Genomic DNA, 23,541 nt, shown 5'->3' with positions numbered 1-23,541 from the left:
TGAAAAATTTAAACTATATTTTCCAGTGTAAATTTGCCATATAAAAATATAAAAATATAATGTAAAGCATTGGATTTACCTGAATTAAACTATTATGGAAAATGTCGTAAATTTTATATCGTAATGTTTGGTTTCTTCTACACTTTGGCAACAATGTCAAAATTGACGTCTGGCTATGACGTAATTTTAATTTTGTTTGATTTGTAGTATTAATTGTTAGTATGCAGCAAAATTCTCAAGTATAATCTTTGAAATACATTTTTGACGAAATACAATATGACGAAAAATATTTTATTTACTTAAATACAATTTTTATTTAGAATAAGTACATATGAAATAGACAGTTTTGCTTTATAAATAGTCAAAACCACTCATAGAGGTGTAAAATACTGTTAAACCTCTTTAACTTGATTCCGCACTTTTTCAAGTATGTTTTATAGTTTTATGGTTTTCTGAACAGGATTTTCACAATTGACATTTTAATAGCCGTTAGATTACATATGACATAGACAGTTTTGCTTTATAAATAGTCAAAACTCCATTCATAGAGGTGTAAAATACTGTTAAACCTCTTTAACTTGATTCCGCACTTTTTCAAGTATGTTTTATAGTTTTATTGTTTTTTGAACCGGATTTTAACAATTGACAATTTAATAGCCGTTAGATTAAATATGAAATAGACAGTTTTGCTTTATAAATAGTCAAAACCCCATTCGTAGAGGTGTAAAATACTGTTAAACCTCTTTAACTTGATTTCGCACTTTTTCAAGTATATTTTATACTTTTATGGATTTCTGAACCGGATTTTCACAATTGACATTTTAATAGCCGTTAGATTACATATTAAATAGACAGTTTTGCTTTATAAATAGTCAAAACCCCATTCATAGAGGTGTAAAATACTGTTACACCTCTTTAACTTGATTCCGCACTTTTTCTAGTATGTTTTATACTTTTATGGTTTTCTGAACCGCATTTTCACAATTGACATTTTAATAGCCCTTAGATTACACATGAAATAGACACTTTTGCTTTATACATAGTCAAAATCCCATTCATAGAGGTGTAAAATACTGTTAAACTTCTTTAACTTGATTCCGCACTTTTTCTAGTATGTTTTATACTTTTATGGTTTTCTGAACCGGATTTTTACAGTTGACATTTTAATAGCCGCTAGAATACATATAAAATACACAGTTTTGCTTTTAAAAATATCAAAGTCCTATTCAGGGAGGTGTAAAATACGGTTAAACCTCTTTAACTTGATTCTGTTGTTTCAAGTAGGTTTTATACTATTTTATAGTTTTTTTTGGTTCGTGGAGCGGTTTTTGACAGTTGACAATTTAATGACTAGCTACATGTCAAATAAATAGTTTTCCATCACAAACAGTCACCCACTGTTATTTTCCAGGTAGCCTTTAATAAAACCGAACCTTAAAAATTGAATATCACACTTTTCATTAAATTGCAAGAACGAATCAGAAAACAACAATACAAAAATTTTAAAAATGTTATTATAGTCTATAGGAAATATTAAGTTGATGATGGTAACTAAAAACCGAAACGTGGGACCACAAACATGATTATGCCATGTTGTATATTGTTTTTTCCAGATTATTTTGAAAGTACTAGAAATTTTTCTGTTTTTAAAGCGGCATTTTATTGAGTTACACATTGAGCAAATTTGCCCTAATTGAACATTTTTTCAGTTGAGATCCATAAAATAGACAAGAAACCCTAGATATTTGACCACCAACCTATGCAAATATCATATTTTGGAAAGTTCCCAACAAAAATAACAATAATTGACAATGCGGATAAAGGTTAACGACCAAAAAGTTCGATTAAATTGTAAGTAGATAATTAACTTTTTTAAAATAGTTAAGAAATTTACATCTACAACATTTCGTTTTTTTTACTAAAACTAGCAAAACGTCGTTAAGTTTTGTACTGGTCTTTTACTAAACTAGACCAGTAAAAAGCAACAATTTTCAATGTAAATAAAGTTGTTAATTTATTTTTTTCAAATGTTCAAAATTTTTGCTTTTCTCGTCAATATTAATTAAGAAATTTAGTTAATGAAGAACTTTAATTTAGAAAATGGTGGCATTTCTGAACAAATGCAAATATAGAGGGTGTGCCCAATGATGAAACTATTTTAGATAGAGCGTCACCTCTATGTTAGATACACTTCCAAATATGCTCCATTTCTCCATAAACCTCTAAAGTTAAACAACCTGTACAAGTTTTTAAGTTGGTTCAATTTTTTGCTCTATGTGCAATATTTGCTGATAAGTATTTGCATCAGATAAAGCTAATTTTTGCGTGACAGTTTTCCAATTCTGTAATCTCCTCGCTCTTCGTTTTTGTGAATTAACTCGACTTAATAAATCTAAAGTCACTAACTTTAGTAGTAATTTAGTATTTTGTTGAAATCGTTCACATCTGGCCAATTTATCGACACTGCACAAAAAAAGATAAATTGGACAGGATTATAAATTTCCACCTAATAACCGCTGCGTGCCAGTGAATGTTCTGAAAGAAGTCCGATGCTCGGGATAACATTATCTCCGAAACCAGCGAGAGCTTGTCTAAAAGACATAAATAAACCGGACACGATACATCTAGTCCTTATCAGAAATACCTAAAATACTCCTCTATCCTGCCGCTAACCACCTTTCTTGGGCATCAGACAGATGGTTATAGGTGCGAGCTGGGGGCAGCGATTTTTCCTCGACTCTCTAAAAGGTTTTCTGTGTTATATTATATTGTTACCATTCGGTTAATTTAATTTCTTCTAGATAGCGAGGTGTGCGCTTAAAAAGGCCTTTTAATTTCGAAATTAAATAGCGGGATAGTGGTTTATCTCGTGCGGTTATAGCCGCGATAAATAAATAGATGTCGATTCCGTTTATAGTGGAATTTTGAGACCGGTTTCTGTTCAATTATTTCAGGAATAGTATCAAGTTAAACAAAGTTTTTGTCGGATAAAAATTGCTACATTAAATCTTAATATAAGTCTGATAAGATCCAGTGAAATTTCAAAATTTAGTAACTATATTTGATACATTACATTATATTAAAAAAGGCAGAACATAGAAAACACTAACCTATAAGAAATATTGAAATTGATATTGTTCAAACCAAAGAAGGGTTTTTATGGGGGCATTGTTTTTTACAAATGTGGGTAGGTTCTTGGGGTGTGGTCTGTAATAAAACAAGGATCAAATTGCTGGAGCACTTATATTGACGTTTCAAGGCTTAATGGCATCTTCATCAGAAATTGCAAGTGGAAAGCTCGGTCTGGTCTCGAAACCTCATTATAAGTGCTCAAGCAATTTGATCCTTGTTTTTTCAAGGTTTTTTCACCACATCCCAAAAAGCTACCCACATTTATAGTCTATCTGGTGCAAGAACGACGCAACGTTAACATGTAGCAACCATATTATTTTTTTACTTTTGTCTTCCAATACGAAACAGTTTTGCTGATTTTTAATTCGTTTTCTAAAAGGTCTGGGAGTATCTGGACAACTCGCCAGCTCAACATATTCTTCTGCTTTTCTTTTCTGAAGGTTGAAAGAACTTTGCAGAAGACCGAATAAGATGTAAACTAGTAATTGATGACGTACCGATAGAGCAGGTCATGGATTTCTAGTATCTGGTTGAGGGAAGATTTGGAGGAGAAGTCAAACGAAACGTGAATAAATCTGCATCAATTTATGGCCATCTGAAAAGCATCAGCATCATGTCATTAAAATGGGAAAACAGCGGAGATAGAATCAAATTGACATGGACAGCATTTGAAAAACTGAGTCATATAGTTAAAAATCCCTCTGATATCCCTATAAACCTTAAACAAAGGGTCTTCAAAGCATGCATCCTGCCTGTTGCCACATATGGTCTTGAGACAAAGGCTCTAACCAGTATACTAACAACCTGAGGATAATGCAAAGGGCCATGGAACGGGTAATGCTCAGCATTAGTTTACGAGAAAAAAACCGTAACGAAGAAATAAGAAGAAGAACGAAGGTAGTGGACATAATAGAGCGTGTAGTGGACATAATAGAGTCGTGGAGCTTGGGGCAATGGGTTGGGCATGTTGCCAGACCAAGTGTGGACAGATGGATATCAAAGCCTGTACACTGGAGACCACGTCAAACAAAGAGGAGTGTCGGCAGGCCACAGAGGAGATTGTTGGATGATGTGAAGAGAATAGCGGGAGGAAGATGGTACCAAACAGCGAAAGACAGAACCTCATGGAAACAAATGAAAGAGGCCTTTGTTCAGTAGTGGACAGAAAATGGCTGATAAAGAAGAAGAAGAAGAAGAAGAAAAGCAAAATAAACAGATAAGTATTCAGAGTAAGTCACGAATCTATAAAACTTGCGTAAGGCTAGTAATATCCTACGGAGCAGAGAAAAAACCAAAAGACCAAAAGAATGCTGAGAACAACAGAGATGTAGCAATACGCGCAATAACAGGCAACACGCTTCTGGATAAGAAAAAGAACGAAGACATAAAGGACCCTTAAGAGGACAAACTGACACCAGTGATATCGTAAGATGGTGTAGAGCTCGACGAAGATACTGGAACGCACACATCAGCAGGTTGAATGAAGATAGATTACCACGAATCGTCAGGGATAACATACCAACAGGAAGAAGACCTCTGAGCAGATGATCAAAAAGATGGAGAAACAGCTGAAAATACAGGGGTACGCCTTCTACAGGGGTACGCCTTCTACAAGTGGAAGAAGAAGAAAAGAACTTAATTCTTTTTTAAAATATGTTTTGCTTCTTAAAGCGACCAGTCAGTCTTCTTTCAAAGTTTCTGGGCAGTTAGCCAGCTCAGTCATATCAACATATTCCTCTGCTCTTCTTCTGACGCTGGTACAATTTAATTCTTTCTCAAAATATATTTGACTTTTGAAATCAATCACTTTCTTTCAACATTTCTGTGGTATAAGCCAGCTCAATATTATCAACACATTCCTTTCTCTCACAAACAGCTGAACTACAATGAGAACAGTATACAAGGTACTAAATGAATTGACTATACGGGGTAACACAAAATATCCTATCGCTTACTTTAAATTGAAAGTCCTTTTTGGAGCACTGCACGGTAAAGTACAAGTCGATTAATCATTTTCTGATGTCTTCTTTAATGACGTTATATGGCCCCGCTCGTGACTTCTTTGGCCTTGGCGATTTCGCTTTCTTCCGAGCTGGATTATATAACCAAACTTTTGCCAGACCTCCTGATAAATCAACTCCAGACGTTCTGCCAATTTTGTGGAACAGCTGTCAATAAAAGTTTGAGGTTCTTCCCGGCGTCCAAACAGTATATCCATTGTCAGACGCAGTTCTCTTCAAAAGACTACACTATAGCTGATGTTTTCCCAGTAAATTCGTGTTCTGTCGATCGGTAAGCCAAGAGAAACAGTAGAATATGCTGGTCCCAATCGGTTTCATTGTTATCGACAACTGTCGAGTAAGGTAGTTGTCGATTGACCAGGTGAAACGATTCATCATTCCGTCTGATGTAATGGAGAAGTTCTGGTTTTCGTAATCCCCAAATGCTCACATTTTTTTTTTTTTTTTTTTTTTCTTTCTCCCTGGGTCTGTCGGCTGTCAGCTCCAGATAGCACGTAAGCCTAATGGCTTATTGTACTGTCCCCATGTTTGTGGTGCTTTAGTTACACCAGTCCATTATCCCTGATTCCCGTACGAGGTGAAGAAGGTCCTTGCTTGGTGCTCTTTGTATCTCTTTCAGTACTAACTTAGTTTTCCCGAAGATTGTTTGTCGCCTTTGACCAAGTGCTTCACATTCACATATGATGTGTTCAAACGTTTCGATTTCCTCCCCGCATAGTCTGCAGTCCAGGTTATCATCGAATAGTTTCATGGTGAACAGGTGTTGTCTCACAGGTCCATGCCCTGTGAGAAGCGCTGTTAGGTCTTTCAGTTCTTTCCTGCTGTACTTTAGCAGTTCTTGAGCCTTATTTTTATTTGGTCCTGCAATAGCTTGCTTCCCATGCTTATTTCCTGGGTACGTCTTCCAGCGTTCCAGGTGTTTTGTGTTGATCCATTCTCCAGTGACCCGTCTTGTTGAGCATCTAGGTATGCCTACAGATGGTTCTGGTCCAATCATGTTTGCATTTGAGCCTTGCCTGGCAAGTTCATCTGCTTTTTCATTTCCAGGAATGCCTGAGTGACCTGGTACCCATACAAGTTTTACCCTGTTATGTTCTGCCAGTTCCGTAATTCTCTGTAGACACTCATCTACCAGTCTTGACGATGTTTTGCACGTAAGCAGTGCTTTCAAGGCCGCCTGGCTGTCAGTTATTATTAGAATTTGCTTATTTTTGTAAGTCCTTCTAATGTTTTCTTCTATGCACCATAACAGAGCATATATTTCCGTTTGAAAAACTGTGGCGTGTTTTCCTAGTGGTATGCTGATGCTTACCTTAGGTCTCTCGCCATAAACTCCTGCACCACTTCCCCTTTCCTGTCTAGATCCATCTGTGAACCATATTAGACAGTCCTGGGTCAGTTTTTTCGCATTATTTACCCAGAATTTTTGATCCAGTATTACCTCAAATTTCCTCTGAATGTGATATTTAGGACACATGTAATCCGATCTCATTTCAAGAATTGGATCCCTTACTGTGTTCCAAATTGATGTTGTACCTGTCGTTGTTATGTTCCCCGGCAGGTCAATCAAGTCCCGGAGCCTTTGGTAAGCACATCTTGCCTCCCCTAAAATTATTAGGTCCAGTGGAGGCAGGTCTAATATAGCTTCCATGCTCGCAGTATGAGTGGTTCTTATTGCACCAGTTATGCCTAGACAGGCCATTCGTTGAATCCTCTCTAGTTTGTGTATCGCAGTGTTTTGCATGACTTTTGGCCACCAGCTTACAGCTGCGTAAGTTATTGCTGGTCTGATCACCCTGGTGTACACCCAGTGCACCATACCAGGTCTGAGACCCCATGTTTTTCCATACATTCGTCTAACCATTGCAAATGTGGTTACCGATTTGTTTATGACCTTTTCCAGATGCTGGTTCCAGGTTAGTTTTGAGTCTAGGATGACTCCTAAATACTTAACCTCTCCCTTGAATGTTAACTCTTCACCATGAAGATAAATTGGTCCAATTCCATCCAATTTTTTCCTTCTGGTAAATGAGACGATGGTGGCTTTTGTGGGGCTTATATTCAGCCCTTCACTTGCAGTCCATCTTGCTACAGTATTTAGGGCCATCTGCATCCTGCAAATGCTCACATACTTCTTTAATTACTGCACACTCAAAAATGCGTCCCTGATCAGAATTCTCTTGGTATTTCAAACTTACAGAAGTTGTCCACCAGAACTTCTGCCATAGTGGCGGCTTCTTAGTTTGGTAATGCGTACACTTCCGCCTACTTACTGAAGTAGTTCATTGCTACCAAAACATAGAGATTATATTATATTCCGAAATTTGTTTTAGGAAAGGGTCCAGTTACATCTACAGCAATTCTCTCAAACAGTGGACGGACTTTATTCAGTGTTTTGTTGATGCCGAAGTGTCCGCCACCAATTCCACTGTGGATTTATTGCAACACCTAATTTATTAGATTCTTTTAAGCGTTGTCTGTAGCCGCTCTTCTTTTCCATTTCCTTTTAAATAACTATCAGTCAAGTATCAGGGACTCAAAACAAAACTCAATTCAATGTTGGAAATTTAGACTCTTCCCACTTTGGTTTTTCACCAAGTTCTTTCCAACCAATTATTGGGCCTAAGTCGGGGTTTTGTCGTTCTGCGTCCAAATTTTTCTATTTACAGGCGACGTCGTTTTTCAACTCAGCCTCTTCAAGCAGTTTGCAGTGGTTATATAAGGACAAGGTCGTATTGACAGCTTGTCCACATTTCCATAAAAACGTTTTTTTTTTTGTGCTCAATCTGAAAGTCATATTCTTGGAGCCTTTGTAGCCATCGTGCTATATTTGCGGATTCTTGTATTGGAATAGCCATTTCTGAGAGGAATGATCTGTCTTTAGCTTGAACCGTTGTCCATACAGATATTTATAAAAGTAGTCGACTGTCTTCAATACGTCTAACATCTCCTTCCTGGTTACACAAGAATTTCTCTCTGGTTCTAGTTTTTGTGCATGACATACTGACCATGCGTACATAACGCTAATTTTTTAAATCCACATATCCCAAAAGCAAATATTTTAGGTAAAATATGTTAGAGAAAACGAATATTTAATTTAGAGTAAATTACAAAGTGTCTCAAAAAAGTTACGACGTTTTTCTCTAAATCTTACAATAAAAATTGAATCAAATTTAATTGTTCACCCTACAAAATCTCTTCCAGCCGAATTTTGATGCATTTTGGAGTAACAGAGTGTAGAAAATGTCAAAAAATTATGCTAGTCTCTATTATTTCCTTGAGCAGTTTACTTAAAGTTTTTTTTATAAAAAATGACTGTGCAGCTTAATATGTTTCTGTATACCGCCCATAGAACAAGTTCCTTTCCATTAAAACATTATTTTCAAACAGGATGATCAAAATAATCATGAAAGTATACTAATATATTTAAACAAAGTTGTCATATTTCAATTTTCCTAAATAAGAGCACATATTTTTTATAACGAATTTGCGTTAACCATCCTAAATAACAATTTTTCTATATTCTATTTAACGTTATTATGTATATTTATAATAATACTAGTTATTTATGTATGTGAAAAATACGACTGTTTTGCTCTGAGAAAGAAGTTGAACGAAACACGTAACTATAAATCATTTTAAAGTTTGTCCAAATACTGATATAAGTAAAATAACAATCATAAATTGGTAATAAACAAAAACAGTTTGGAGTTATAATAACCGAAATTAACAACTCTATCAAATATTACACTCATTTTAGGGCTTCCTTGGTTGTTTGGCTAATCTAAACCCTTATAAATTTTTCTACTAAAACAAAATTGCAGGTTTTAAGGGCATAACGATGCGACATTAAACCAGTCACATTTTATATTAAATCCCCACTGGTTATGTTGCTTAGCCCCACCTTTGGCCCAACTGCTGCCGGATTAAAAGTAGTTTATTTGATAGGTCAACATTAAAACTTTGATAAAAGTCGTTAGAGGCCAACTCGGCGTCCATTCGACTCGGGAAACATTTCAGATTTACTTTCTTCAATCGGCCATCGTTAAGATTTAGATGCAGATTTTGCACTTTTACTATTTTTTTTTAATTGCATTGTTTGATCCGCATGACCAATAATCCAGCGAGATGGGGTTATATCGCGCTTGTCCCGACCTTAGCGTTGCGCTCATGTGGTTAAACGCGACAGAACGCTCCTGGACAAGAAATTTAGCAGGAATCCAGAAATGTGAGGATGATGAAATAAGGTCTGGATTTGTCATCGATGCAGGCCAAATATCGCTGGTGGAATTTTTAATCCTGTTGTACGGGCAAACTTAATGGAGTTGCTTGTAACGGAGTCGGTATAGCCCGAAGGGAAAAATTTCCAGGCGTTCTTAATATACTCGGCCCAACTTTCGTTATGTACATTAATGTTTTAGTTAAATTGCTTAAAGCTACTTTGCTTGTCTAATATTGAAGCGGGCTAGCTTATTACGTTCCGTTAATCGTCGATTTTGAGCCCCTTATTGGAATTTTGATCAAGCTTGTTTGATGTTGTTATTGGACTCAATTGCTTAAGTTTGAGGAAAATTGTCTTTAAAAGCTACTGTAAGAAATTCTGGTTGGTGTTATAAGAATTTTTTCATAGTTGATTGCTTACTGCTGCAAAATGTTTGTGAGAGTTTCTTAATTTCTCCGTAGCAGAAATAATAAAAATCTAAACAGCTCACGGAAAAAACCAATACAGCAAATTATTTGGCCATTTTGCTAAAATGTCTCAGCCGAATTCAATATACAAAAAAGAATCAAGACCGTCATTCATTTTGCATCAAAAGTGATTCTTCACTATACAGAGTAAAGAAATATGTGCTGAAAATTTCTTGAATTTCAACCTAGTGCATTTGAGAGCTGAGAAATTTTAGAATATTCATTTGTATGTCATTTCATGGGCTTGGTTGAAATCTCAAGACATATTTGGGGGTTTTTCAATTTTTGGTCTACAACAGGAGTTATAGGGTGTTTTCGAAAAATACGCTATTTTTTATGGGTACGTCGACAACAGAAATGCTTTTATTAATCAACAGCTTATGCCCCTAGTTTCGTTTTTAATATAATTTTAAATATGAGTATTTTTATTACAATTATTCTTAACGTATAAGAACGTGTAAACTTTCGGTAATTATTGTCCTGTATTACCATGCAATTTTTCCCATTTTGCACAACAATTACTGATTTTACACCCTGTTGCCAAGTCAAAATATTTGGCGGTAGAATAATTGGTCAAAAAACGGTAGATAACAATATATTAAAAAATAAACAATTTACATAAAAAAAAACGAAATTCTTTTTACGTTATTATACCAGATGTTTTTTAATGATTTTTTGCCGAATTTTTATAATCAAAAATAATTCCAATTTGGTATACAACCATACTTCATTAATACCGATTTTTATTTATTTATCATTTGTTTTAACATTCGTGACAGATATCACGTGGTTTTAAAACATAATTTAGCTAGGCAGTCACGTGACAACTGTCAAAATAATTACCATCAATCTGAGGAAAAAGCTTTATATCAAATACTTCAAGAAAACTTTTCTAAACCTTGACTTTTGAGAAGTTTGACATTTTTGACGTGATTTTAGAACATTATTAAACGGTTACGTGATAATTGTTAAATCATCAATCTGAGAAACACGTATTGTTTAAACTTTAATTATTGCAGATTCTAGGCAAAATTGGTTTTAGAGAATAATTTAGCTAGGCAGTTACGTGACCCACAGAGAGTAAGAAAATCACTGTTTTAAGCACATTTTTGAAATCCTTATTAAATTTCCTATTCAATAACATGAAAAAACACTATAAAGTTTGGTACAGTCAGGGAGAAAAGCGGTGTCAAAGTTTGAACTGCCAGAAACACAGTTTCAAAGGACCTGGACACTTGGAATAAGAAAATTACTATTTTAAGTACAGGGTGTCCATTTTTTGACACTTTCCCGGATATCTCAAAAACTACAACTGCTAGAACACAACTGTTTGCGGTTTACTGTCCTACTTTTTTGTGAAACAAACTTGGAAAAAAACTCTAAGAAAGATTATGACTGTTTTAAGCACATTTTTGGAATCTTTGTTAAATTTCCTATTGAATTTTAAAAAAAGTGGACAGATTTTATAATTCAGCCTATTACCAAACACCAGGTTTTCACGTATTTGGAAACCGTTTTTGGCATTACCTGAGAAAGTCCATTTTTGAAGAATGAATGATTTGAAGGAAATGATATACAGGGTATCTTGAAAAAACATTTTTAAAAGAGCCAAGAATTACTTTATGACCTTCCTTAATTTAAATGTGTTATAATTGAATCAATTCAATTTAACTATAAAAAAATTAATTACATTGAATCACTGATGTATTTTTTTTAAATTGTAAAATTAGTAAAATAATTTATGTTAATCGTAATTTAGTTCACTATTTCTTGGTTTTTACATATTTAGTATTTATACACTAGACAAGATCAACAAAATTGTTTATAGACATTTTGTTTAGAGTTATACTTTAATTTTGTGGACCTTACGGTGGAGCAGCTATGGTTAGGTGGTACTTCCCAATACTGATACTGTGTAGGTACTAGACTATTTTCCAGCAAACAGTACTGAAACTTCAATTAGGTGGATAATTATTATAATCAATAAATTGACGTCGTGGATTTACTCAATTAACCATTAAAAATATCTAACTAGTTAATTAAAAACAATATATTTGCTCAGGTATGTTCAAAATGTGGATCTTATGGTGAAGCAACTGAATGGTACTTCCCAGTACTACTATTCAAAAATGTCACTCGTTTCTATGCAACATAAGGAAATTAAGTAAAATGCAATGTGGAAAATAAAAAGATACACTGGATTAGAATAAAATTGTCAAATTTTTATTTCAATTTGTATAGAGTGTCTCATAATATAATAAATATCTATAACCTTGATACTTGAGCCTACCATAAAGTGTACATACAGGGTGGTTCAACACTTCCAGGTGCATTACTTTATTTATAAAAATAAATTTCTACATCAACTTTTCGCGTAGAATCCAGTTGTGTAAATAGTTTGTTTCTATTAGACACAGTTTTTGAGATTAAAAATTAAAAAATTTGGAAATATCAGGTGTTATATGTAATTTTAAGATCTTTTCAAAAATGAATTAATATGCAGGGTGTTCCTTTTAAAAAAACAATTTTTATGTGCGTATCTCAAAAACAATGTCCAATAGAAAAACAACTATTTAGACTACTGGATTCTACGCAAAAAGTTGCTGTAGAATACATTTTTCCTAACTAATTATTGTAATCTAACGATTAGTTTGATCATTTTCTAATCAAACAATTACTATATCAATATGTATTTGTTTTAACTTATAAAATTAAAATCAGTTCGATTTACTGTTGAATTTGCTGGACAAGTATTTTCGTATTGCTTACATACATTAAATACATGTGTACACTTTATTATTATCACTGTACATTTAGCTCAAAAAATAATAATAGTGTAATTACTAATCTGAAATTAATATTTTAGCACTTAAATGATATAGAAGGGATTTTCGAGTACAGTCTTGCAATCTCAAGCAATTTTAATCCAGTGTGGCATTAATTTACTCATTGCTGCTTGTCCCCCTGCAAGGAGAGCTGCCCATTCTCCAAAAGTGCCAAAATCAGAAATAGTGTGGTTACAAGCAGCTGAAAGTAAGATTTAAATAGTATGATAGTACAGTTACATCAGGCAGATTGCCAAAGTGTTCAAACCACCAAGTTGGATCATCACTAGCGTAGATAAAAAAGCAATTTTTATACCTGGATTTGAAGCATTTCATAGATGTTGTGTCTTCTATAGAGAACAAAATTAAATTACTCATTTTTTCGTGTTCTAAAAACTTACACATGCAGATAGTTAATACAGGGTAATTCAAATTCGACCCTCACCATTGGGATCTCAGAAACCATAAGAGATACGAGAAAGTTTAAATTGGGGCGAAGTTGCGCAATTTAAAGCTCAACCATATGCTGTTTTAAAAATTTTGATTTTCCGAGTACTTCCGAAGATATCCGAAAAAAACTGAAAATTTGATTTTTTGTTTTTATTTATTTCTAATCTTATTTGAAGAGATATCCCAAAACTAAAAGCATCTTTTCATTGCCACTTTTTCCTAGCTATTTGATGACGGATTCAAATTTGCCACACGACGTTTCGTTTTTTGTCAGTCATCATCAACTTTCTTTTTTCTTATGGACGCCATATTGGATTTTTAGCCCACCAAATAGTACGTTTTATTCTGATTTTAATGATGTATAATAACTTCTGATTTGCTTGATAATTCAATAAAAACTAATTTTACTTTAGTTATTGGCTTTGAGTTAATGGGTCGTTTTGTGAAATGTCATTATTTGACAGTACTTGTCAAACACGATAATTCGGACGATCATGAGCAAATTAATATTAGTTAAAAATGTATATAGAAATGAAACCCCCACAGAAAATGTTATAAAATTATTATTATACAAGCATTGCTGAACTATTTAGGTTATTCAGAAAAAGAGATTTGTCAGCATTATCTCTAACTTAAACAGCTCATTTTTGCTTCCAAGAGAAATATCATCATTTTAGGAACTTTATTTTTTGCCAAATTTAAATTTTTTATAATGTTAAGTGCAAATTTATAGTTATTTATACAGCAAGTGACTTAAACCATTTTTTATTCATTCATATTTATTCGAGTGAATAAACCGGTTTAAGTCACGTGTTTTATACAGTATTTTATTAAAATTCGACTTCTTAAATAAAAAAAAAATAAAATGACAGTTCTATTAAATTTGCACCGCGCCCCGTAGATGTAACATTGATGTTTGTTTGTTTACATCTGTAAATAGGCGAATGTCATTCAGAGTGATTTAATAGTTATTTATACAGCAAGTGACTTAAACCATTTTTTATTCACGAAAAGAACAACTAGGTCCACCAGCGTAGCGAGTGGCCTAAGCTTTTCGAGTGAATAAACCGGTTTAAGTCACGTGTACACCTTTGTGACTAAGCATGTTCAGGCCAATTGCATGTGACAAGTACTACCAAGTAATCTTCATATCACGTCTCATTAACTCAAAGCTTACTAAGGTAAAATTAGTTTTTATTGAATTATTTTGTTATTTATGAAGCAAATTATAAGTTATACATCACTAAAATCAGAATAAAACGTACTATTTGGTAGGCTAAAAATCCAATATGGCGTCCATAAGAAAAAAGAAAGTTGATGATGACTGACAGAAAACGAAACGTCGTGTGGCAAATTTGAATCCATCATCGAATGGCTAGGAAAAAGTGGCAATGAAAAGATGCTTTTAGTTTTGGGATATCTCTTCAAATAAGGTTAGAAATAAATAAAAACAAAAAATCAAATTTTCAGTTTTTTTCGAATATTTTCGGAAGTACTCGGAAAATCAAAATTTTTAAAACAGCATTTAGTTGAGCTTTAAATTGCGCAACTTTGCCCCAATTTAAACTTTCTCGTATCTCTTATGGTTTCTGAGATCCCAATGGTGAGGGTCGAATTTGAATTACCCTGTATAATCAATTCTTCGGACGTGTACACTAACAAAAGTATGCTCTAAAGATCCATTCATTTTAGCAACAAATAAAGTGTTTTGAGCTTTAGCATCTAATGTTGGAATGTTCACATTCTCAAACACTGCCTCAACTTCAGGCACGTAAGGTTAGAGTGTGGTTAGGTAAGATAAGGACATTACACCCGTGTATTCCCACAAAGCGTTACCTTTTATCAGTTTTCAAACTGTAAGAGAGATTATACTAAACAAACCAATTAAACTCACGAGTTCTGCCTCCAGGATAAATAGTCACAATGCCTTTACCATCATCAGAACATGGCTGAATTTCCAGTTCTGGCTTCAATAAATTTTCAGGCCGATTTTGCTGTTTTAAACACAACCAAGTACTTAACTCACCAAAAGTCGTGACTTTTGGTAATATTCTGTGGAACTTTACTAGATGACTTTTTATTAACATTTTCCTTTAAACTGCCAAGTGTGGTGTTGATAAGCTTCGGAGACGATTATCGTCCATTCCTCTTAAAATATTCCACTTCAAATTTTGTTGCAACAGGCGCAGCATCTTGTGCTAAGATATTGGAACACACAATAAAAACAATTGTAGACACAAAACCGATATAGATGAGTACGTTGAGAAAAACTAACGACCTGACAGCCATATGAACTTTCTCTGTAATTGCAACGCTGGGAATAGCAAAGTTCGTTATCTGATCGACAATTGTGTTTTTCCTACTTCTTTCCAGCCCAATTTGTCATTATTTTTATCTAAATTGGGGTGTGGTTGCATTTTTACATGTCTTTGCTTGTTAAGTAATTTAGATTTGTGGCAAATTTCGATAATTAGTATATTCACTCGAAATCCAACACACTAAACCTATTTCCATCAAATTACAGATAGTTACTTTAGTTGAGATTGATAATAAGTACTGTTGATTTATTGGATACATGTACCAACCAAATTTTATATAAACATGATTCACAGGATGTCTCAAACATTATTCGTAAAAAAGCACGAAATGATTCATGACATTTGACAAACTAGAAATATTTAAACAAACATGAAAATAAAGGTTTTTCTTATTTCTGTTTTTCTTGATTCTGATAAATGGTTGAAAACAAAATAGTATACAAACCACGGTGGAAAGTTTAATTTCTGTCTCGAGATAAACTTACTACTACCTGATTTCTGTCGAGAAATTATTATTACTTTCCACCTGAGTATGTAATATACTATTTTTAAACTCTGTGTGGTTTATCATTTGGTGCACTTTCCGCATTGAATCTTGACAAGTTTACTTGAAATTAGTGTGAGTGTTTAGTTTCTCACCGAGAGAGAGAGAGATCGGAGACAAAACACAAAAATGTCTATACATTTTCTCGATAATGAATCAGTCGAGAAATAGATAGTTTTCAGAGTCGTATAATGAAAAAAGGAGGTTTTAAAACACTACAGCAACTCTAAAATGATTCTAAAGCAGTCGGAAGCCTTTCAAAACAGTTTAGAATCTTCCAAAAGCTTTTAGAACACTTTAAAACCTTCTAAATGATCTTCACCTAGTCTAGAAGCTCTCAAAACAATTCAAGACAGTCTAAAAGCTGCCGTGTGCTTCTAAACTAGTTTTAAAGCTACTATAAGTTTCTAGAACCGTCCATAAGCTTTCAAATGCTTCAAAAGCAGTGCAAAACCTTCAGTGCTTTTTAAACTCCACTAAAGTAGTCTAAAAAGATTTCAAACTACTACAGAAACTCCAAAATGTTTTATAAAAGCAGTCGGAAGTCTTTCAAAACAGTCTAAAAGCTTCCAAAAGCTATTAAAACATTCTAAAAGATTCCAAATGCTCTTCAACTAGTATAGAAGCTCCCAAAAGATTTCAAAACAGTCTGAAAGCTTTCAAAAAAATTCTAGAACAGTCTAAGAATTTCGAAATGCCTCTAAAGCATTCCAGAACCTTCAATATGCTCTTTAAACTGTCCAAAAACCTTCCAAATGCTCCTCAAGTAGTTGCAAGCAAAAAAAGTAAAGCATTTTGCATCTCTGAAAGGGTTGTGTACTTTTTTACAGATTTGTATGCTTTTTTTCACGATTAACGATCTTAGTGCTTTTTAATCCGGACTCTACTTATTATGCTATTAATGCAAACTGATTAGATTATATTGTTTTTACATCATTCTGCATTACTGTACCCTACGCAAACATAATTAATGCGGGCTTATGTCGGTTTGTTCATAGGTGTCCAAGATAAGAATACACTGCATTAAAGGGATCGCAGCTTTTTAAGCAAACAAATTGATGTTTATAAAAAAAAAACTTTTTAATTCTAGCAAACTTCTCACTACAAACCTCTTGGTGCAATTTTTTTATATTTTAATTATACTAAACGAACAATGAAGAAAGCTGTCATATTAATAAATGTTCGAAAACTACAAAACCACAAATTTAGACTTAATACGACATTGTTCGAAATAGATATGGTATTACAGATATACGTTGTAAATCTCCTTTTAGACTTTCCTGATCTTTTAATTTGATAATGAGGATCTAAATATAGGTGATTAGGATTGTAACAAGTATTTTAGTAGTTAGGTAAATATTGCTAACACACTTTTGTTTTTGTTAATAGAAAACGATGTAGGTTCTTTGATATTTCTACCGCAGAAAAGCATTTAGGTTCTAGATAGTATGGTAAAGTAGTGTATTGGTACCACACAGTACAACAATTCGAGTGTGATAAATGTCGGATAATTTCAAAAAGCCAAATGTGTAAAACATAATAAGTAAGTTGTTTTATGAAAATAATAATTAGCATGTAAAATAAGTACATTTGGACAACTTTGCAAAATTATCAATTTGCAAATTATTTATCAGGGATTTTTATCTACGAGATAGATGTAAATGCTTCTTCAGCATTGCTAGAAATCAACGGAAACCATCTATGTATACACAAAATATGTAACATTGCAATAGTAGAAAAAAGCCCAGAATGATGGGTGATTATATTTTTGGGGCAATGTTGGATTAAGCTCAAACTTCAAACCAATTCAAATATACAAGCAAGTTGGGTGCTGAAAAAGCTAAACAAAATAAATGTTATTAATTCAAATTAATTTTTTAAATTAAGATTTGTGTTCTTAAAAAATATGCTGCTTAATATTACACAATTTTTTAGTTTATTTATTAATTATATAATTTACCGAAGGATATTATATTTATTTATTAATATCTTTATTTGACATGAACAAAAGTTCATACCAACGTAATTGGCAAGACAAAAGGTCTTTATTAGCATGGCAATCAAGTTTATTTAAAGTTTTGTTGGGTTGGTACCTCGGTTAGTACCGGTGAGCGCTTTTTCCAGGTTTAGAAGCATTACTAAACATTTAATTGATCGTTTTCGCATTTTTTAGGCTTCTGACGTTTCTAAATTTATTCTAAGTGTGCGTAATTTTAAAACAATTTTAGAGGCTTCTCAGGCAATTAAAACGGACTTTAAAGGTATTTAGGGGTTTCCGGTATTTATGTAAAGTGTTTTACAGTTTTTCAGTGTTATGACATATTTCTTACTATTCAGTTTTTTCTACACTTTGACAACAATCCAACCTTTTGCCACTATGACAAAGTTTTATTTTATATGTGTTGTTATCCCTTCTTCAGATACTTGTTATTGTTACTTTAGTTTAATCTTTAAAAAATTATCTCATTTTAATCCAGTGTGGCAACAATTTCCTTCTGGAGTATATGGTTTCTCCTCCTGCAAGAAGTGCTGCCCATTCACCATAAGTGCCATAATCAGAAATAGTGTGGTTACAAGATGCCAAAAGTACCAAATCTTCTTCAGGAGTACTACTTGATTTATATACCGGTACGACCACATTGGGAAGATGGCCAAAATGTTCGTAACACCAGGAAGGATCATCACTAACGTAGACAAAGAGGCAATTTGTATACCTGGATTTGAAGTATTCCATAGCGTTTTCAAAATATTGGTAGGAAACCGGTGTGGCGTTGTACTTACTACAATTAAAGTGTTCAGTATTCGTTCTTAAGTGTTTTAATTTACCACTTACAACTGCAAATATTTAACATAATCAGTTCTCCGAACATGTACACCAACAAATGTATATTTTAAAGATGCATTGGTTGTCGTAACAATTTTCCTTAAAGTTTCTTGTGCTTTGGCTTTCAGTTCTTTTCTTATCGGAAGCTCACTTTTTATTTTGTTAAACAGGGGCATAACAAGTGAATTTAAAAAATTATACCGAGGCACTATTATACTAGTCTACAATTATGATGTAATATTTACATTGTGATAAGTAATCTTAATTACCTTATTATTTGAAGAAATATACTCTTCTAGATTATCCACAACTAGACTGGAATTAAACGAGCAATGCGCGATGGCATCTAGTGTTGGAATCCTCACATTCTGAAACACTGCTTCCACTTTATATTTTAAACAATCAGGCACGTAAGGTTTGAGTGTGGTTAGGTAGGATAAGGCCATTACACTCGTGTATTCCCACAAAGCGTTACCTTTTATCAGTTTTCAAACTTTAAGAAAGATTATACTAAACCAACCAATTAAACTCACCAGTTCTGCCTCCAGGATAAACAGTCACAATGCCTTTACTTTCATCAGGACATGGTTGAACTATCATTTCATGGTTCAATGGATTTTTAGGGCGCTTTTGCTCTTTTAGACACAACCAATCACTTAACTCACCAAAAGTGTTCACTGTTTGTGGAACTTTATTACCATTAACAGATTTCCTGTTACTGCTAAGTGTGGTCCTGAAAAGTTGTGGCGATACCGTAGGGGGAACTACTGTCCATTCTTCTTGAGATTCCACTCTATTGTCAGCTGCAATGCTTTTTACAAATATACTAGAGTACACAATATAGACAAGTGTAAACACAAAACCGATGTAGATTAGTACGTTGAGAAAAACTGGTAATTTGACTGTGGTCATAGTAAGGTTTTGGATTGATCTTGCTGCTATGCAAATTGTAGCAAAAACTGCAGCAATAGGTTTACTTTAGGTGGCTTGCAGTCGTTACTTTATTTTTAGCACTGATTTCCGATCTGCACATTCAAAACTGAAGTGTACGATTAGATTAAATTGGAGATGTACGATAGAATTGTCGGAATTCACTTTATAAAAGCTAAAAATGATTTTAAGATATTTAATACGGTGCAACATTGTTATGAGGACCAAGACATTATTTGAAATTGCTCTTCCATCATTTCTAATAAAGGGAGGGGGGCCAAATTGGATGCTTTTAAATTGAAATTACTTAACTTTTTTAATAGATATAGACAATAGTATATTATTAACCAAGGTTTAGACAAAAGCTTTTATTGACCGTATGTCAAGTTTAAATCCCGAGGTCAATAAAAGCTGCCTAAACCGTGGATATAATATAACGTTTTTTCCATTATTTTCCACTATAACCATGTTTTTGATGGTTCCATTATTGAAAATTAAAAAATTTAAAATAACAACAAAACCATAACATGAAGAGTCAACCTAATTTATCTGTCAAGTATATTTCACATGTCATATGTCTTAATAGACAGTGACATTATTATTTACCTAGGTGAATAATATTTCCTTTTTTGTTTGGTTTGTGCCAGACTAGAACTAGAGATTAGACTCTATTTTAGTGTTACTCTAATGGTGTCTAAATCTGAAATTTGACAACCAAACTTAATGACATAGAGTAACGGCAGACATAGAGTGGCATTCAACTTTTTGTTTCTTCTTTAGAACGGTCCTTCAGGTGCGTAATTTTTTATTTCTGAAAATACTGTTGTTAAAAGGACATTCAACTTAGAGTAAGCAGTAGGATAGTTATTTCTGGCTACCCTGTATATTTTTTATGTTCTGGAACGTCGCAGTTCAGCTGTTTGTGAGAGAGAAAAACTTATGTCATAGTTTGAACTTTAAGAACGAATGCAAATTTCATGAATATTCCTGAATTCACTCGAATCTATAGAAGCCCATATAAACAGATATGTTCTGACCGGTAGTTAGTTGTTGTTTTGATTGTTAAGAGTAGTTGTCAGTGTGGTTTATAAACAAAAGGAAATACAGTGCGTAACAAAGGAATCAGGTGGTGTTTAGTGAGAAAAACGGTACAATACATTTCTACAGCAATGTTTTGTCTAAAAGCCCAACCAAAAAAAAAAAACATTTATTATTTGATTCCGCTCACTTATCTGATTTAAATAGAATTGAAATAAATGTTTTTAATTTAACTTTATTTTAAATGCATTTTTTTTCACATATTGGTCTTTTCACAGCTAAATTGTAAACGAATTATTTCCTGTTTTCAATAGAATCATATACTCCTGTAAACTGTAATTATAATTTCAAAAAATGTTTTTCTTATTTATTTTTAGTGTTAGCAAAATTGACAAACATGGAAAACCACAAGCAATTCGGAAATTACGGACCTGCAGTTAACAGCTAAGACATTGAATTTGCTGCAGAACGCAGGGCCGTACTCTGAAAAATTACAGAAAAATTGTTAATCAGGTACAGTGGGTTATGTAGATCAGAACACAGAGAAAAGCACTGTAAACTTTCCATTGCAGTTCTGTGTTAGTTTTTTTTTACTTACAGACTTGTAATTAACAGCAAAAATGCTACATTTACAGCAGATTACAGAACCGCACTTAGATAAATGATAGAAAAAATCTTAAAAAAGGTACAGTTGATTAAACTGCCTAATTGTGGCCAGAAAAGCATTCTAAACGCTTGTATTGAAATTCTGTAATACAACCTAATTGTTAATACCTATCTATAAACATTACGTTATGTATTAATCCACGAACATGATTAATTTATACATATAAACACTACAAATCTTCAAATAAACTTCTCTGATCTCTTAATGTAATAGAAAAGCCGAAAGTATAACTATTGGCTTAAAACTTATCACAATAATTGGTTATTGATGTATTTTTAAATTATTACGATTAATAGACAAGGATAATTAGCGGTCGTCAATAAGTTTGTCATCATTAGGTTTGACCTACAACTTGTTTTTTTGGATAATTTCTTCTACTATAAAAATGCATTCTGGACGTTTTGGTGTAATTTCGTTATCCAGGTGGTATCTTAGTACTTGACAGTACCACGAGTCAAGATTAGTTTGAAATTGAAAAAGTGGAAGTGTGACAAATTGATAATAACCAGGATTAATTATTGGAATTCGACAACCAATTAACCTGAATCTGAAACCAATTTACAGAAATCAATACAATTAACGTTTTTGAGGATTTGTATTTCGCTTTCGTTTTCTTCAACAAATGTCTTGATATTCTTTTTTATTTTTTAATTTTAATACAATCTCGCTTAATGTATTGCCCTTAACCTTAAAATTATTTTTTGTAATTTAAGTAAATTTGCCAATTTGTAAAACCACTCAACATTTTCAATAGCATTTTTTAATTTACCGTTTGTAAGCTAATGATGGCTCCAAAATTGATTTCACTAAAAACCAATATTTGAAACAATTTGAAGCTTAAAAAACGTATAGTCGCAGATAAGTCCATTTGGTGTTTGCCATATGGATAGTTTAATAATTGAAATTCGTACATAACACATTCACAGTTTGTCCTGAAGTAGTCACAGTTGAAATTAAATTTAATCGGCAATTAATTGAAACAGTTTGAATGCGAAACGTACATTAATTATGGAACGAGAGGTTTGGATCGTTACAAGTGAAATAATCGCTACAAATTGTCGGGTACCTTATTAACTGCCAAATTCAGGTGACTGCCCTAAAATCAACAATCCCCTCGATGTGAACAGCCCACCCTCCAAATTGTAATTTAATGTAATTTAATGGCGTGTAAACGTATATCAAGCCGATTCTATTTGGAATATTAAGTGTCGAGTGAGATCATTTTGTTGTATGTCCTCAAAAAATTTAATTTTAAAGTTTAGTTTCTTTAGTTTTAGTTTTTTTTAGTCTAGTAAAGCAGTTATTTTACATTTTTACTTAGTGACAGTTTTATTATTGCTTTGAAAAAGACTCACTATTTATATTTTTTGTTAATTCAAGCTTCTTCTACATTAAATTATTAGTTTGAAAACTGTTTATTTTTTTTATCTTCATCTTTGGGAGTAATAGCTGTCATTACATTCTCGTCGAATCATATACTATTTCTGTAATAAATTTGTGCAGGAGTAGACCCAAAATTTGAACCTGTTGTCTAATCTATTTCTTAACTTTGAATGAGTTTTCCAGTACGCAAAATAACAAAATTACAATTATTTTTTAAGTTGATGTTAATAAGATATTTAAGCCTCTCTGTAGAAATAACTTTGGCAATAGAATAACCGCAATTAAAATTTATAATCGACATGTCCGGATGTTTTTATATGACTGGACAGGACTCTGTCAAGTTAAACTAAAAAATATACATACTGTATCTCATAAGCCTATAAAGGTTGCTTATGTTTTATAAGAATATGTTATTAAACTTAAACATTTTTAGAAAATGCCTATTTTGTGACATTTTTTAAATTACTGGGCAAATGACTATACAGGTGTGGTAAACGAAAAACCGACTGTCTCGGTAATAGTGTAACGAACAGCGAAACGTTGATAATTGCATGTGCGAGACAAAAACAGAAAACTTCGTCTGCATCTGTTTTTGAAAATATGAATATTCCTTTTGTTTTTAATATTGACTCTCTAATGTCTTAATTTTCATCTGTAAAGAGTAAATAAACTCAAAAAAAGGCCGACTAAACTTTTAAGTTTTCTGGTGTCCAGTATTGT

The 23,541-nt window shown here is 33.0% G+C and overlaps 1 protein-coding gene and 1 long non-coding RNA gene across 4 annotated transcripts; one reads left to right on the top strand and one right to left on the bottom strand.

Annotated features, from left to right (window-relative positions):
* The first annotated feature begins 1,290 nt into the window (after positions 1 to 1,290).
* LOC145727971 (uncharacterized) lies at positions 1,291 to 22,616 on the top strand. 2 transcript variants are annotated; one of them, XR_014177976.1, is made up of 3 exons: positions 1,336 to 1,625; positions 1,710 to 1,851; positions 21,149 to 22,616. It is a non-coding gene; the product is annotated as an uncharacterized LOC145727971 (long non-coding RNA). The 2 variants fall into 2 exon arrangements; XR_014177975.1 differs by lacking the exon at positions 21,149 to 22,616 and having other exon boundaries at positions 1,291 to 1,625; positions 1,710 to 2,017.
* Positions 12,044 to 19,838, bottom strand: LOC145727960 (galactoside alpha-(1,2)-fucosyltransferase 2-like). Of its 2 annotated transcripts, XM_081977838.1 has the most exons (4): positions 19,337 to 19,837; positions 19,073 to 19,278; positions 18,813 to 19,024; positions 12,044 to 18,759 (listed from the first exon to the last, which is right to left on the bottom strand). In XM_081977838.1, the coding sequence occupies exons 1-4, from the start codon at positions 19,713 to 19,715 to the stop codon at positions 18,438 to 18,440; spliced, it is 1,119 nt and encodes a 372-aa protein (XP_081833964.1). In that variant the 5' UTR covers positions 19,716 to 19,837; the 3' UTR covers positions 12,044 to 18,437. The 2 variants fall into 2 exon arrangements, with proteins under 2 accessions (XP_081833964.1, XP_081833973.1); XM_081977847.1 differs by lacking the exon at positions 18,813 to 19,024 and having other exon boundaries at positions 12,044 to 12,869; positions 19,337 to 19,838.
* Positions 22,617 to 23,541: the final 925 nt, after the last annotated feature.

The sequence above is a fragment of the Ips typographus genome, linkage group LG1, assembly GCF_016097725.1.
Source record: "Ips typographus isolate SLU linkage group LG1, UJ_Ityp_2.0, whole genome shotgun sequence".
Taxonomy (NCBI): domain Eukaryota; kingdom Metazoa; phylum Arthropoda; class Insecta; order Coleoptera; family Curculionidae; genus Ips; species Ips typographus.
This window is presented reverse-complemented; position numbering and strand designations above follow the sequence as displayed.